The sequence below is a fragment of the Prorops nasuta genome, unplaced genomic scaffold (genome assembly GCF_024137725.1).
Source record: "Prorops nasuta isolate Cenicafe-Biocafe unplaced genomic scaffold, Cenicafe_Pnas_1.2 PNAS00001, whole genome shotgun sequence".
In the NCBI taxonomy this organism is placed as follows: Eukaryota; Metazoa; Arthropoda; class Insecta; order Hymenoptera; family Bethylidae; genus Prorops; species Prorops nasuta.
This window is the reverse complement of record NW_027116798.1, coordinates 15,261,455-15,277,659: the sequence shown is the minus strand read 5'-3', so window position 1 is coordinate 15,277,659 and position 16,205 is coordinate 15,261,455. Positions and strand designations below refer to the sequence as shown.

The 16,205-nt window shown below is 35.7% G+C and overlaps 1 protein-coding gene across 1 annotated transcript; it reads right to left on the bottom strand.

Moving 5' to 3' along the window:
* Positions 1 to 10,305: 10,305 nt before the first annotated feature.
* On the bottom strand, positions 10,306 to 15,596 carry LOC136775079 (uncharacterized). The gene is made up of 2 exons (XM_066729930.1): positions 12,944 to 15,596; positions 10,306 to 12,871 (listed from the first exon to the last, which is right to left on the bottom strand). Exon 1 carries the CDS (start codon positions 14,206 to 14,208, stop codon positions 13,129 to 13,131), a length of 1,080 nt encoding a protein of 359 aa, XP_066586027.1. The 5' UTR covers positions 14,209 to 15,596; the 3' UTR covers positions 10,306 to 12,871; positions 12,944 to 13,128.
* Positions 15,597 to 16,205: the final 609 nt, after the last annotated feature.

The window sequence follows — 16,205 nt, the reverse complement described above, 5'->3', positions numbered from 1 at the left end:
CTTTATTTGGGTCCTGTAGTTTTAGCAAATGTGTTGCCTAATGAAAAATACATTCATTTCAATAGTTTGAACTGTGCTATGAGAATACTCTGCAGCAGTAAAGAATTTTATAAAAACAATGCATATAGTAATAGTTTATTAATTAATTTTGTTCAAAACATGTCTATTTTATATGGACCTCAAACGTTAACTTATAATATTCATAATTTAATACATATATCTGCAGATGCCAAAAGATTAGGTCCATTAGATTCATTTAGCGCGTTTCCTTTCGAAACTTACTTGTTTATTTTAAGAAAACTGTTACGAAAATTTGAAAAGCCACTTCAACAATTATATAATAGATTACATGAAATTTCGTTCATACATGCACAAAAAATTAGATTAAATTCTGTAGCGCCTAAAATGTTAAAACCTTTAAATATCAATAATTTACCATATGGCTGCGATCATGCTCATAGTGAAATTAAATTTTCAGCTTTCACTTTAACAACTAAAGCTTATAACAACTGCTGTTATATAGAAGTGAATGATACGACAAGTATTGTATGCATATCATATATTTGTTTCCAGCGTGGTAATCCTGTGATCATCGGTTCAAAATTTACAAACCTCACTAGGTTACCTAATTATCCTTGTGACTCGAGACTTTTCAATCTTTATGTCGCTTCCAATCTTTCTAATTTGCAAATATGGCCAATTTCATCCATCATTTCTAAAGGGGTACAATTAGATTATATTGATGGTACATATGTTGTTCTTCCACTGTTAAATGAATAGGTTTAATTTATTTTTTATATTAATTCTCTCTGTCTATTTTATATTTATAAATAACTTTACAATTGACTTTATGTATATATGTATGCAAAATATAACTCACCATCTTCTTTATAATTACATGTAAGTAAATATATATTTTTTTATTTTCTTATACTATCACATTTATACTAAACGTTTGGTCTCTAGGTTTGGTATGTAATACTTGGAGATGGAATTTGTTCTGTGGTCCCTAATTCATGGGTATTTGCCACAGAAGAGCTTTATTGGTGGCGACCAAAACATATTAATTCCCGCAGGCCATATCAAAGGCTTTGGAGCCCAACACCGGTTGGTGTCTTTTAAGCTACTCAAAGCTTCTTGGTCCTTTTGGTAAGATATTATAAAATTTATAGACCTCAATATTATCATATTTGTTTATTAATTATTAAATATATTTCAATTGAAAGTTTCCTTTCCTGAAGCGTTGGAGGTGGAAAAAAAAGTGTTTGGCTATCATCCGATGCTGATACAGACACAATCTGTGACCTTTTGGTTAATAAAAAGAAACGTAAAGCTGTTAAAGCATTGTGCTCACTGGAGGATAATTTATGTAAGAATTTAAATTGTATTTAAAATCTATATATTTTAATAAGCTTATATGTGCAAAATACTTTTGTATAGCTGATGGAGATGTTCCTGTAAAAAACATGAAAAAAAAATCCACTCCAAAAGCCTTACAAAGAAAAGGTAATTCAAATTAATAGTACCACAGTAGCTTTTTAAATCAGTAATTAGAGTTCAATTACCTTAATATAAATAAAATACAAATGTAACTATAAACTTGAATATATAAATTAAAACATAATTCGTTAATAATTAAGTACACACTTTTATTACCAATTGTATTGATTGTACATAGTATTCTATGCATGCAAGTAGAATGGTTAGAGGATCTACAGCAAATTTTCTAAATGCAGCTAGATTAATAAGGTAATTTAAAGCACTAACAAATCTCTTAATTATAATTATAGGATCTACAAAAACTAATAATACGCACAATGAGCAGCAAAACGATGGTAATTTATCACTTAAAATTATTATAACAACATTGCTGAATTAAAAGTTACTTATACTTTGCACTTTTTAATTAGTTACTAAACTTGTTCCTCTTCCGCAATGCCCATTGCAGTTTAATGAAAAAGGTAAATAAAGGTATGTAATAGTTTATTCATAACTATAAAGAAGTAATAATTTTATTTACCTCACAGCACAAACCAGTACACAAGCTGTACTCTCTGTGGTGGAGCAGATGGGGCAAACTACAGATACAAGTTATCAAGAATTAGAAACAGGTATCTATATAATCTTTTAAAATAAATATATACATGAAATGGCATGTAGTATTACAGTACTTTTTTGCAATTTTTATTATACTTATAGGGTTATCGATTAAGTAATTTTTAATCTCTTTACAGAAAATTTGGTGCAAACTGTGGATCTTTTAATAGAACGGATAAATAATGAAGCTTCACCCAAACATTTTCACTGTAAGCAATTGTCATCCTTCTGATACTAAAACATATTGATTTGCCATTAGCACTTGATAATTACTTGATAATAATTTTTTCTTCAATTGCCTTGTAGACTCAACAGGAGAAGATTACGAAGATGACCCTGACACTGTTCCTGTTTTACAAAAGGAAAAAAGTAAGATATTTAATGAAAGTTGCTTCCGTAAGATTTATTAGTTCTTCGAGTTGTTATTATTCATGCATAAGTTTATATAACTTTATTATAATTTTTATTTATAGCATCATAAACTCATTTTTCTTTTTCTTTACAGAAAACTTAAAAGAACATGATGATTTTACAATTAATGGAATGGAACATCGAAATTGCTGCTGTAAGTATAATATGTATTCTTGTTAATTTAAATTAATATTCCATAGCTATACAGTATTTTATTACAGCTGAATGTAGACGTGAGGGAAATGAAAATTGGAAGAAACTCTTTAGGATGGTTTTTGAAATTAAAACCTTACTTCTGGAGAAACAAATCTCAGGAAGCTCTAACAGCTTTGAGAATTTTAGAGAATTAGGTCACCTATTACCGGTTCTACCTCTCTTAACCTTAGAGGAGTTTGAGAAATTTAATTCACTATTAGAAGAAAATACTGCAGCTAAACGTCAATTGGTAAGAAATTTTATATACCTATATGTATATTACATAAAAATGTATTGTGATGTAGTAAATACAATATAAATAGATTTTATTTATTTTATATTTACTATGCTATGAAGCATTCTGTTAACAAATATTTCAATTTAATTGAAATATTTTTAAAAATACAGGTGTTTCCATAATTTACATATCATTCAACTTATTACATTATCGTTTTAGACAAACATTTTTAAAAGGATGTATTCAATAACATTAATAGTCTCTTTGTTATGATGTATGCATGTCTAACATTTAATATTGAATTAACTCACCTTTTTATTTGAAGTCTTAAGCTCCTTTTAACCATTTATATTTTTCTCCTTAACCTTTGTAGGAAGATGTTATTTCCAAAAATGGTGGATCTAATGACAAAATTGCTACAAAGAACGCCATGAAAAGTCTCATATCTAATCCATTGGGTATTTCCTTATCCTGGGCAGGCCATCAAAAGAGAACAAGCTTTAAAAAGACTATAATTTGTAAAATTATTAGTGGTAATTCCTCTTCCTTCATACATTTTCATCCACTCAAGCTAACCTTAATTAGAAAAGTCTGTTCTATACCTTGTGTATAGTAAAAGCAATAAATTCACAGATTTCAATTTATTGTACATCGTGCAGATTACTTTAATAAATTTTTCTTTTTATAGATACTATAATAAAATGTGTAAAAGGCAGCACGATCAGTGTATTACACCAAACCATGCAGGAATGGTTACGACGATCCAGTGACCGTCATCGCTATGAGCAAGGATCATCAATGACAAATACCTAACAAAATTTGCTCTCAATAAAAATTATTTTTATTATATTTAAAATTAAAAAAGTTTAAAAAATGTATAGATTAATTCTGATTTCAATATCATTTAGAAAAATTACATTATCAAATATTTTTGTATTCTCAGATTTAAGCATATGTCAAAATAAAACGCCTTTATATATATATATATATATATATATATATATATATGTCTTAAATAATTTATTATGATTAGAAATTACTAATGTATATAAGCAATAAAAAACTGCACTAATTTCTGCCTAGAGAATGTCGACTATATGGTGACCTCTAAAAGTCAACTATATGGTGACTTCTACAAGTCAACTTTAAAGTGGGACATTGTCGACTATAAGTCAACTACGAGTCGACTTTTAGTCTGTATAAAGTCCAATTTTAGTCAAAGAACAAGTCAATTATAGAAAGTCGACTTCTCATAAGTCAACTTATAATCGACTATAAGTCAACTTTGTGCTGTTAGGGCAGGTATGTGTACTTCGAACGGTAATTTATTCAGTATTTTATTGAAAAAAGTTCCACAACCGTAGCTTACCATGTGGAACTTTCTTTCTGTTTCTCGCACTGAGTTTGCTGACAAGCCCAGCAATCTTTTATTGAAGGGGGCGGTCCATCAATGTAATCTGTATTAGGTAGATTATGATGTTTAAAACAGCAGCGATATTGTTGTATTTCAGGATCTGCGTGAATGTGTTCAGGCAATTTATTCCAAACCTCTTGAATACTACGCGGAAAGTACTTTAAAAGTAAAATTTTCGGTATGTATTCAAATTGCTCATCGGTTAATTCTTCCAAACTTGACACAGCTAACACTAATAACGGCATGATGAGAACTGATCACACAATTCATTTCATTCCTATAAATAGGTTGTATGACCACAGAGTTTTCAGTCATGGACTTCGTAAAGCAGCCGCTCTGTATTCGTGTTTCTAATATAGATTACCGAATAACCGATAAATGTATGAGACGTCACGGACATCTACTCCCATCAACCATACGCTATATACTTTGTGGCTCTTCAAATTGTGGAAAAACAAATGTATTGCTGAGCCTTATAGAAAGCTTTCAGGGTGTGAGATTTGAAAACCTATATGTTTATTCAAAATCGTTGCAGCAACCAAAATATCGATACTTGGAGCGACTATTATCGGACAATAAAGAAATTAGTTATTTCCAATTTTCTAATAATAGTGAGGTTGTGCGAAACAGCGTCCAAAGTAGGCTCCAGTCCTGTGGTCAGATTGGAAGGTTTTCGTTCTTGAAATAAAATTGTCAAAACACAGTTTTAACGGGAAAAAGGAGATTTATTCAATAAATAAAATTGTTCAGAATTTACAAAATATATACAAATTAATCGCTGTACTTAAATTATCGGCTTCCTAGGGAATTTGTTCCCGTCAAGCTCCAGGGAATTTCTGCAGAAGAAGATTCCCAAGAACCCTAGAAACTAAATTCACCAGAAAGGAACGCGGACAACAAAGCTCCCTGACTGGACAATCTCCCTGAGGTATTCCCCAAACAAATCCTCAGCCACAGGAAGAAGCAAAGGTGGAGAAGTGGTTTGGGGAAGGGGAAGTCCCCTTACCCCGCAGCCTCCTTCTCCACGAGCTCTAGTGGCTCCGAGCCACTCCAACCCCTAGGGTGAATCTACCCCTCCCCATTACTCGACTCTTGCAAGAGCCCTGGATTCAAGGGTAGGGAACACTGGGTCCGAAAGAGCCCTCGGAGGCAGTGTGGTAGGGGAAGGAGAGGGTTGAATTTCTCCCGGGAAGTCCCCGGAGAAATCTCCCTTAGGCGGGAGGAGAGTGCCGCAGAAAGGAAGTCCCTTCTTGGAAGGCGGTGGGTGGTTGGGTGATACTTACCAAGTATTTTACCCGATGAATTCGCCGGTGGAGGCGCTCTTGGATGGATGGCCGTGGAGGCGCTGCCGAGGAGGCGTCAAAAAGAAAGGCCGAGAAGGCGACAAAAACTGCTGCTGTTGCTGCTGCTACACAGGCTGTCGAGCGAGTTTGAGGTGCGATTGGTCCTTATCAAGGACCCATCTAAGTAATTGCGCGACACTAAACTTGCTAGCGAGAGAGCTGCTGCGGGCGTTGGCCACCTAGTGGCCAAGCGCGCAAGTAGTGTCGCTGTCGCGGCCGCGAGGCTCCAGGGCCTGAAAAAGCGCAAGCGCGCCGCGGAGAGATGCAGATAGATATAGCGGCTAGACGCTGTCGGTCTAGCCGTCCATTGTGAGTGCAAGAGAGATGGGAGATATAACAGAAAAATGCGGAATCTACTTTTCAACATCTTCTGCTCCTCCCAATCTCGAACAGAGGTTATAAAAGTAGCTGAAGCACTGTCAAATTCAATTTTCATATTTGATGATGTTGCAACCGATAAGCAAGACAATATAAGAGACTACTTCTCCATGGGTAGACATTCTAAGATTGATTGCTTTTATCTTTGTCAGACTTATGCAAGGCTACCAAAACATCTAATACGTGATAATGCAAATTTTTTAATTATTTTTAAACAAGATGGAACTAACCTAAAACATATATATAACGAACATGTAAATACAGATATGGCGTTTGAAAAATTTTGTGAATTGTGTTCAAATTGTTGGAAGCGTGATTATGGATTTTTAGTAATTGATAAAGACAGTGCAATGCAATATGGACGATATCGAAAGGGTTTCAATAAATATGCTGTGATTAAAAAGTGATGTTAATGGTCAAAAATGTTAGTTTAACCTTGAACGTTGAACAAGTCTATATATTGAATAGAGACTAGCTTTACAAAATGAAGGAGAAAAAGCTTCTAAAGAAGATTGCTGAGGCAAGTGAAGTAATTCTTCAAAAATATCGCGTACTCAAATCAGACAGAGTAATGATGGAAGACAGTTTAAATGAAACTTTTAAACCAATAGTTGAACCATTAAAGATGCTCACCGAAAATAATCAAGCAATTTTCGTTGCACCGAAATATGAGATGAAAATGGAACCTATAAAGTGATCTGCCTCACACGAGGAATCTTTCATACTTCCGATGAAACGAAACAAGTCTTATCCCTGTAACGAAGTTCCCCGTTACGTATGCGAGATACCGAATAAAAAGTATAAAAGCTACCGAACAGTGGATATTATTAATCCCTACGTTACCGACTCGTGAAATAGGCTCACGAGTGGATTATAGCTAACGTCAAGGATAGACCCCGTTGACAGGCAGAGACCCGGATGAAAAGACCGGCGCTCCACTAAACTACGTCCCGGTTGTCCTGAGAAGTAAGGCAGGGCCATGGCAAACAACCCAGGCCACCTGAGATAAGGAGAAGCAGCCTCGGGGAGTCCTAAAAGAATGACAGTGTCTATAAGTCCCCACGAGGAGGGGAGATAGAACATCGAGTCTGGCTTGAACGCTGGATACGCGCGTCAAGCAGGCTGCGCGAATGTCGTGCGCAGACTGCCATAGCAGGCAGTCGGAACGCGACCATGGGACTGTGCTGATGTGTCCGTGCGTGCTGGTGAGCGCGTGACGCGGCACTCAGACAGCCATGGGTTGGTTCGCGTACGTGAGGCGTGTGCTATAGGCAAGCCTGCACGTACGTCACGACTGGTTACCGGCCAACACATAGTGGGTTGTGCAGGGGCGTAGTTAGCCCGTTGGAATGTGTCCCGGTGCCCTCCGTAATTCCAAAGGCTTGCGCTATGGCTGGACGGGACGCGAACATTGCCTCCGTGGTGGTCCGCTCCTGGCAAACTCTATGCTTGGCAATGAAACCGCATGTTCCCGTAATCCTCACCACCACCTGTGTGTGGGTGGTGAGGGGAATAAATGTATGCCCCTCAGCAGATAGGTCTGCGAGACTCGGACTCCCGTAAGGAACCCTCCTCTCTCTCCACGACCTAGCATACTGAGCGACCCTGGCTACCGCTACCGTCCAAATGCATGGCCGCAGGGACGTATTAGATGCATAAAGAATGGAGTCGGAAGACTCAATTGATAACGTAGGGTTGTTGGCCACCCGACTGACCAACTGGCGCCCTGATACCGATGGAAAAGGACGGGCGAAGGTAATGAGAAAACCCGTAGTGTGAGTGGCCCCTCACACTGACGGGAATAATGTTACAACCCATATCGACTCTACAGCGGAAAGATTTCATAGGCAGCTCTAGAATTAACGTTCAAGGTCAATCATCGGATGATGAGTAGGAATATTCACAGTCGCACGAAACAGAGTACCTTTCTCTGGAAGATGAAGAGGAGGAGGAGGAGAAGGTGAAGAAGAATAATGAATATAGTACGCAAGATTTAGCGAAACAAATAGAATTACCTGTGCATTCATCCATCGAGGCTGTAAAAGATGCTAATCGAACTACGATAAAGTCTGGTTCAATTGCATCCACATATATAGAGTTGTTGACGAATAATGTTAAGGATAAAACTGACAGTAATTTTGGAGTTAAGTTAGATAAAGTGACGAATAAAATGTGGATTGCGAAATGTGCTTTTAATGTTGATGAATACAGTAATTTTATTATTAACGATAAGGAGTATTATCCTGGCACGAAAGGTCTATTTGAATTAATCTTCATGAAAGAATATGAAGACTATACTAAAGATGATTTAGACACATATAAAAGTATTCTTTCTCAAACTAATGTGCACAGAGCAGATAACATTAGTACAGGAAAGCTTCGTGGGAATAAGGGACATTAATGGAAGAAAATAATTAGTGAATTATTTCCACCGAAGACAAAACTTGTACAAGGCAAGGGATATATGCGTGTTAATAATAATCCAGTGAGCTATGTACATTGGAACGATCCAAATGAACTGGTCGAGCGACTAAAACATTTAATTGCATCATCTGCTGCTGGTCATACGAATCACCATAATGAGATACAGTCAATAATTGAGGAGCTCCTTGAAGAAGGTATCATCTTATAAAAGAGATTGCAGTTTCAAGATTTTCTCAGTTCAACGTGCTACTTCACTATGACGATAAATAAATTTGGATCTGGTTTCAATACTGGTAAAGTGAGAAATTATTTCCACAAAATTGACAATGATACGTTAAAGTTTGATAAACAAAAGAATGCATTTAATGCCAAGAAGAAAATAATTTCAAACTTAGAATGTGATGTTACGGAGAAGACACGTGCGGTGAATATGGCTGCTCTGTTAGGTAATTCGATGACTGTACGTGATTGCTTAATGAGGGAATTCTTTGAAAGCAGTGAAAAACTAACTCACTATTACCTAAAATGTAACTACCTTGAGGAAAAATTTGCAACTCTAATGAAAAAAATCGATGAAATTGATCAGATTGGTACAACAAACGATAGATTGATTGATAATGTCGATCATAATCATTATAAATTGGATCGAAAAGACAAGTAATTACGAAATGATATGATTGCTGGATTGAAAATTGTTGTAGAATATTTCTCTAATCAGTTCGCAAAAAGAGATTTTGCAAATGAGAAGAATAGAGAAGACGATATAAATTATGCCCTGAAGAAACTTATACTACCGCCAGTGCTTGATGACCTGCTGTAAACATAACACGTAATGGAATAGTTATGAGTAGTGAGGAGAAGAAGCAATTGGTAGAGGAGTTGCATGTGCCTGCCAGACGGAATTTTTTACGTAGACGTGTAATAATACGAGGCTTCGATGACCTTTGGCAATCAGATCTGGTAGACATGAGAAACTATGCAGGCGCAGATTACCACTACATTCTTACAGTTATTGATGCATTGTCGAAATATGGCTGGGCAATAGCATTGAAAACCAAGTCAGGCAAGGAAGTGACAGCTGTATTGCTGAAAATCCTGAAGAGCGGGAGATGTCCGAAAAATCTACAGACCGACGATGGCAAGGAATTTTATAATAGTAATTTCCAATCGCATATGAAAAAGCATGGAATAAATCATTACTCGACATACAGTGTATTGAAAGCAACCATAGTCGAGCGTTAGAATCGAACGTTGAAGACCGAAATGTGGAAAGGATTTACGTTGAATGGAAATTACAAGTGGAGAGCTATGCTACAACAACTGGTTGACGAATACAATTCAAGAAAACATCGTACTATAGGAATGCGTCCAGTCGATGGGATCCCTGAACATGCTAATAAGCTCTTAGCAACAGTATTCAGTAATATAAAGATCGTTGGTCGTGCCAAGTTCAAAGTCGGTGATTTTGTACGAATCAGTAAATATAAGAATGTATTTGCAAAAGGCTACACACCAAATTGGACAACTGAAATATTTGAAATGATAAAAGTGCAGAAAACAAATCCTGTTACATATTTACGAAGGGATTCTAGTGGTACGGATATATATGGCGGATTCTACGAATATGAACTTTTAAAAACTATTAATCCTAATGTATATCTAGTTGAAAAGGTATTACGTAAGAAGGGCGACAAAGTCTTTGTAAAGTGATTAGGATTCGATAATACACATAATTCATGGAGAAATAAAAACAATATTTTGTAACATACAATTTATTAATAAAGAAGCAATTATTTAATCTTCATTTAAATCTACTTCACTTAATTCTATTTCATTTATCCTATAATGACCCCATGGTAGGGTTCATACAGTACCTTGTACAATATAGCGCTTATCATCATGTGGACTGAGAGAAATTTTTTGCTGTACAATTGAATAAACATTATGCAATTTTGAACGAATTAAATTTTGATTATGGATATGAAAAGTAAAATTTTTTAAGCAGTCTCTATAATGTTCAAATGTTATTTTTCTAGCGATAAAGCAACTCTTAACGCCCTTAGCTTTTTTAAAAATTTTATCTTGTATTTTAAATGTATACATTTTCGATCTCAGTCCAATAAACTCAGTCATAATTCTCCCGTTATTCTCATCTTTCATCAAACCAGGCACTTTTTTATTTACTAGAGGTAAATTATACTGGTTCATAGGCGAATAATCACTAGTATCGAATCCTGAAAGATTTTCTCTCATGATCATGTAAATGTCATCGCATTCGATACTGTATATCAAACTATCTGTATCGGTATACAATGCTCTACATTTACTACCAAACATTGGAAGCATATATTCATAATGGAATTCGTATAAACATGTTTTTGAAATACCTAGAATACTCATACCTACATATATAGATTTATCAAATTTCGCCGTTAATTTTTTTAATTCTATCGCAACCAAATTTTCGTTGAATACGGCGCTACTGTGAAAATTTGGTTGGGATATCAATGCTTCTGCTCCATATCTTCCTTCCCACTTACTAACAAGCCTCACATCAACTCTCTTTCTTACATTTTCCATCGTCTTACCGAATACTGCATTGTTCATTAGTTTGAAAAGATTTTTCTCAAACTCATTTGAGATGCAGCTCGCAAACGTGTGTTTATGTATACATATTTGTTTAGCCATGCCGATTGCTGGAATCTTAATCCGCGATGGATACGTTTCAGTAACATTCCATGACGAATACATTGTTGTAAAGCCCGATAGTGTATAACATAACGCTCCTTATTTTCGACAGTTGCAAGTAGCTTCTTCTGTCGTGCTCCGGGCGGAGCCTCACGTACCGGACAAAATGGCAAGTCAGAGGGATTATCATGAAGTACGCTTGGATACTCCAAGTCTACCTCTAAAATAAAACCCTCAGATGAATCTACAGGTATGCTTGAGATATCAAAGTTGTTAGTATCTTCAATCCAGTGAAATCCATGAGTAGGTAGAGCTTGACACATTGCCCATCCGTATAGATTATATACATCATACTACATTAAATATTTGCTTGGATTTGTTGAGTCATAATCATTCATATACCGATTGTTTGCTTTTTCATAGCGGTGAGAGCACTGACTCAAACCGTTACGTATTCCACGCTCTACGAAAAGCAACATTTCAACATCAGTGAAAAGTTCCAATTTTATTCCAGTATATTTAAGCATTGCATCCCAAGTGAAGCCTGGGAGTGTAAAATAATGTGTAGGATCTAAATTATAATTTTCCATGCAGCTATCGCGAAAATGTTCAAAAACGTCTGTCAGTAATAATACGTCAGTTTTTAAATAGAGATCGCTGTACTCCCCAAGTGTTTGTATTTGAAAATTGATCCATACCTCCTTAGCATGATTATATGCCTCTTCACTAATATCATTGTCAGTTAATTTATTATAGAATAACTCGCGAGGCGGTAAAGCATTTTCTTCCAGACGATTCAGATTATCTACGTAATCATAAGGAAAAATACCTTTTCTTGTTAGTAGATTAAATTGTTCCGTATTTAAATTCGAAAATTCTGAATCTAAGTTTTTCAATTGAGATCTCTCCAAGTATGAGCTCAATTTGTCTAAACTTGATGCTAGAAATTTAAATGAATCAATAAATCTGAGCTGAATATTATATTTCCGTATGTATTTTGTAAATGAAATATACTTTTCCTTATGTACATGTAGCAGGTATTCTGAACCCTCATATATGTTAGCGATTGCATTGAAGATGAAATGTGCATCGTAATTAGATAAATTATGAAAAATTACTGGAATAACGTGCGAATCTTTATAGTTTAAATTACAATTGTTGTGAGCGGGTCCTCTATATTTACCTGTTAAATGATCATGATCGCGAACACGTATTTGATTTAGGAGAAATGGCTTTTTATATATATGACAGTCGGGGTCATTGTTATGACGAAAATTTTCACTAATACTTAGCGTTCTCATAGGCACTACAGTCTTTAGTTTTTCGCTCGCTATGCTAGCAATTTTATCGAGTTCTCGGACAAACCATTCTATACACTCGAGTCCACGATATGATTTATAAGTTGAGAGCGATGAATCACGAACGCTTTTAAAATAATATCCTACACTAAAGGGTAAATGTTTTTGATAAATACTACTACTACCGCTCGTTTCATTCACTTTTTCTAATAAACATTCAATGTCTGCATATACAACGAATGGGGTCCTCTCACTGTTCTTGTCATTTCTAAAGGACACCCAACGGTCCTCTTCAGGTAGCAGTATACGGACGTTTATATTGAGCTGACTGCAATCACATTTATGAGATTGAAGTTTATTCTCATTGAAGAAATAGTGCAAACATCTAAGAGAAAAAATCATATTAGTATATAAACATTAAATAAAATTATATTAAAAAATAAACAATATAACATACCGATTACAAATAAGATGAGATCGTTTTTTTCGAGTCAGTTGTTTATTTAGCAAGCGAGAAAGATTCGTGATACATAAAAAATGTGCTGCACCTTGATGTTCTAGAAGTAGAAGATTCGCATGTCTCGATTTCTCACATTTTGTGAGTTGAAGAGGTGCGATAATTTTATTGTCCTGCCCTTCCTGCTAATCCACCATGGTGAAAGCATTAATCGACACATCATTATCTTCTTCAAATTTAGGAATCTGCCTTAATGTGGTTGGAAATGTTATACTTCTAACGTTGAAAACAGATTTAAAATGGGGGTATGAAGATTGTCGTTGTGGGTGTTTAGTTGAAATAGCCGAATAGAGTGCAGCCGTTACAGCCCATGCAAAACATGTATTATCATCACTCTGTATGTTTGTCACTGCAAGTTTGTTCTTAATATATTTTGGAAGGTCGATTGTACAGCCTGCATGTAGTGGGTTATAATGATTTATATTCACAATTAAATTTAATATTTTTTCCAAAGCCCACCCACTATCACGTTCTTGAAATTCACCTAATTTTGTTAAAATTTTATCTATGACGTTTGTTTTATACCAATCACTAAAAGTATCAGTCTTGAATAAAATACCATTTTTTGTGGAAATATGTTTGATATCACTAATTTCCTTGCAAATAAATTGTCCGTTGAATGCCATATTTATCTTAACAACGCTTACTTTACTGAATACTTTCTTCATGTAAGATTGCAGCATATCTGATGCTGCCAATAGAAATTCATGTGGTTCGATATAATTAGTGTTTACTATCATACCACTACACATTCGACTTTTAAATGATGAATCAAGATATTTCCAAATAAGCTTTTTCACATTAATGCCCGTTCCAATTGAATTTTTATTTTTTGCCACACGGAGAAGTAACTTTCCAATACATTTTATTTCTGCAAGATTTTTCTGTATAGCATCTGGAGTTGCATTCCGATTGGATTCTCTCAAATTTCGAATATAATCACGACACTTGCAAACCCACTGGCGATAATCATGCTGAGTTCTTAAATCGGGATTCTTAAGAGCGTGATTTGAAGAATAATTTTTTTTTCTTGCTGCTCTGATTAATAGGCACTGTATCTGAGCAATTTCCGTAAAAATGTTCTGCCTTGCCCCTATACGTGCATTGTGGCTAGCAGTTCTCAATTTTTTAATGTAATCACGACAAACACGTACCCATTCAGGATATTCATCCTCACTATTTAAAACTCTATTCAGAAGCGACATCGTAGTTCTTTCCGTTTAAATGATCAGCGTGAAACTAATGAAAAATCTTAGATGGAGAGTCCTTCAAATAATCAGTCTCCGAGATACTTCAGTAATATAAATATTTTACGGATCAGGTTGCGCGTTGAAATAAAAAGAATGCATTCAAGTTTAAAATATATTGTAACCTATCGCGGATATTCACTAAGGGAAAGGCGAGTGAACGCCAGACAGGCACAATGCACACGGACTTTATGATTTAATACTTTTAAATCTGGGCGCCAGGCCTATTTCTATTATAGGCCAGTCCGCGGCCTTCCCGGCTTGAGCTCTCTCAGGTTTGGGTCCTGCCCACACATTTAACAAGTACAATTAAATTAGAGTGATTATTACTTTCAACCTTTACTATTTATTATTCTGCTCCTTTATATCCAAATATACCACTCTATACTAGTAAGAACACTTATGACCATTATGTACATTTTAACCTCTTGCAACTTCCTATTTAGTACAACATATTAGACATTAATATAATTATAATGCAGTTGCAAGGTACATGAGTCTACGCTACTCAAATTGTATAATATTCCTTTAGTTAACTAGCTGATTAAATTTTCAATACAATGTCCCGGATTAGTTGTAGGCTGGTGGAGTGGCCTCATTAGTGCCTCCTCTGGTCCTTCGCAGTATATTCTTCTCTTCGCATTGTCCTTTCTTTCATATGTGGGCACTGCGTAACCCACCCAAGGCTGGTTTCTCCAATGAGTACCCACTTCGACTAATGCTCCTGTGGTATATTTTCCTTACTACTGACTGGCTTGTCAGTTAATAATATTTCTTATACTGGATTGTTTGCACATAATCTTTCAAGACCTGCTGGGAAGAATATTTGGGCTTCGCTTGCCCCAGGTACTTGACTTGTACCTCTCTTTTCCTTTGCCTGACAGGCTACGTAGCCTATTGCTGATGGGAGAGGGTCCCACTAGGTGATTATTTCCTATAGCATGCTAGCTAATTCACTGCCAGATTTCTCAATCACAATTCACCTTCACTAAATGGGTATCAGTAGCATGAATTCATACTTTGCCCTCTAGGTGGCCCACGTTCTACCCTGAACCCCCACTAAAATCCCTCTGCCATCAGCAACAGCCCTCACCATGCCCCGCCAAGAGAAGAGGTTTTCTTATAAATCCCGACAAGCAAAGAAGCCAAAGGAGTACTTTTGGCACTTATAGGTTAGGTTAATTACTCATGTTACCACTTACCTTGGCTCTTCTCCTTTTTCCCTTTTGTCTTTTATCTCTATTTATCCTTTTATTTATTCCTTCCTTACTGGCCTTTTATTTTATCCTCCTTATCTTTATTTCGTTCTGGCCTTTATTTTATCCGTTTTACGTATATCTGGCTCTGGCCTGACCGTGTCCACGGGTATCGAAAAATGCCACGAGGCAACGGGGTTCACCTCGCTCGAGTCCTGAAAAGAAGAAGGGCGCAGGCGCGCCCAGGGCCGGCGCAACTAGTTTTTCGCATCGATCCATTGATCGATTCAGGTCCGGACCCACGCCCAATTGGGCCACCGCACTACTGGCGGCGCGGAAATCAAAATCTATGTAACCGATCGAAACCATAGTTTTGTCCGGTTACAATATATATATTCTAGATTTTTTATTCATACATATTTTTCATATAATATACATTTCTCAGTGCACATATACCCTCATGATTCATACAAATAGGAAGTTGTGAATTATATAAACCATCTTCTAAATTATAATTTCCCCACACATATTCATCTACATTACTAATTTCTAAATCACAAATATTCCTTATCCAATTTAACTTTTCCACCCCTTTTACAAAAACCGTATCCTTATATACATATTTTTTAATAATATCTTTATATTTATAATATGGTGAATAACCATCCATCCAATTTAAGCCATGATGATTGAAAAAGATTGAACTGAAAAAGAAATTCCTTATTCATTGAAAATAATAATTCGTTATTGTTTTTTATA

Coding starts and splice junctions, on each gene's coding strand:
- LOC136775079 (XM_066729930.1), bottom strand. CDS start 14,208: ATGTCGCTTCTGAATAGAGTTTTAAATAGTGAGGATGAATATCCTGAA.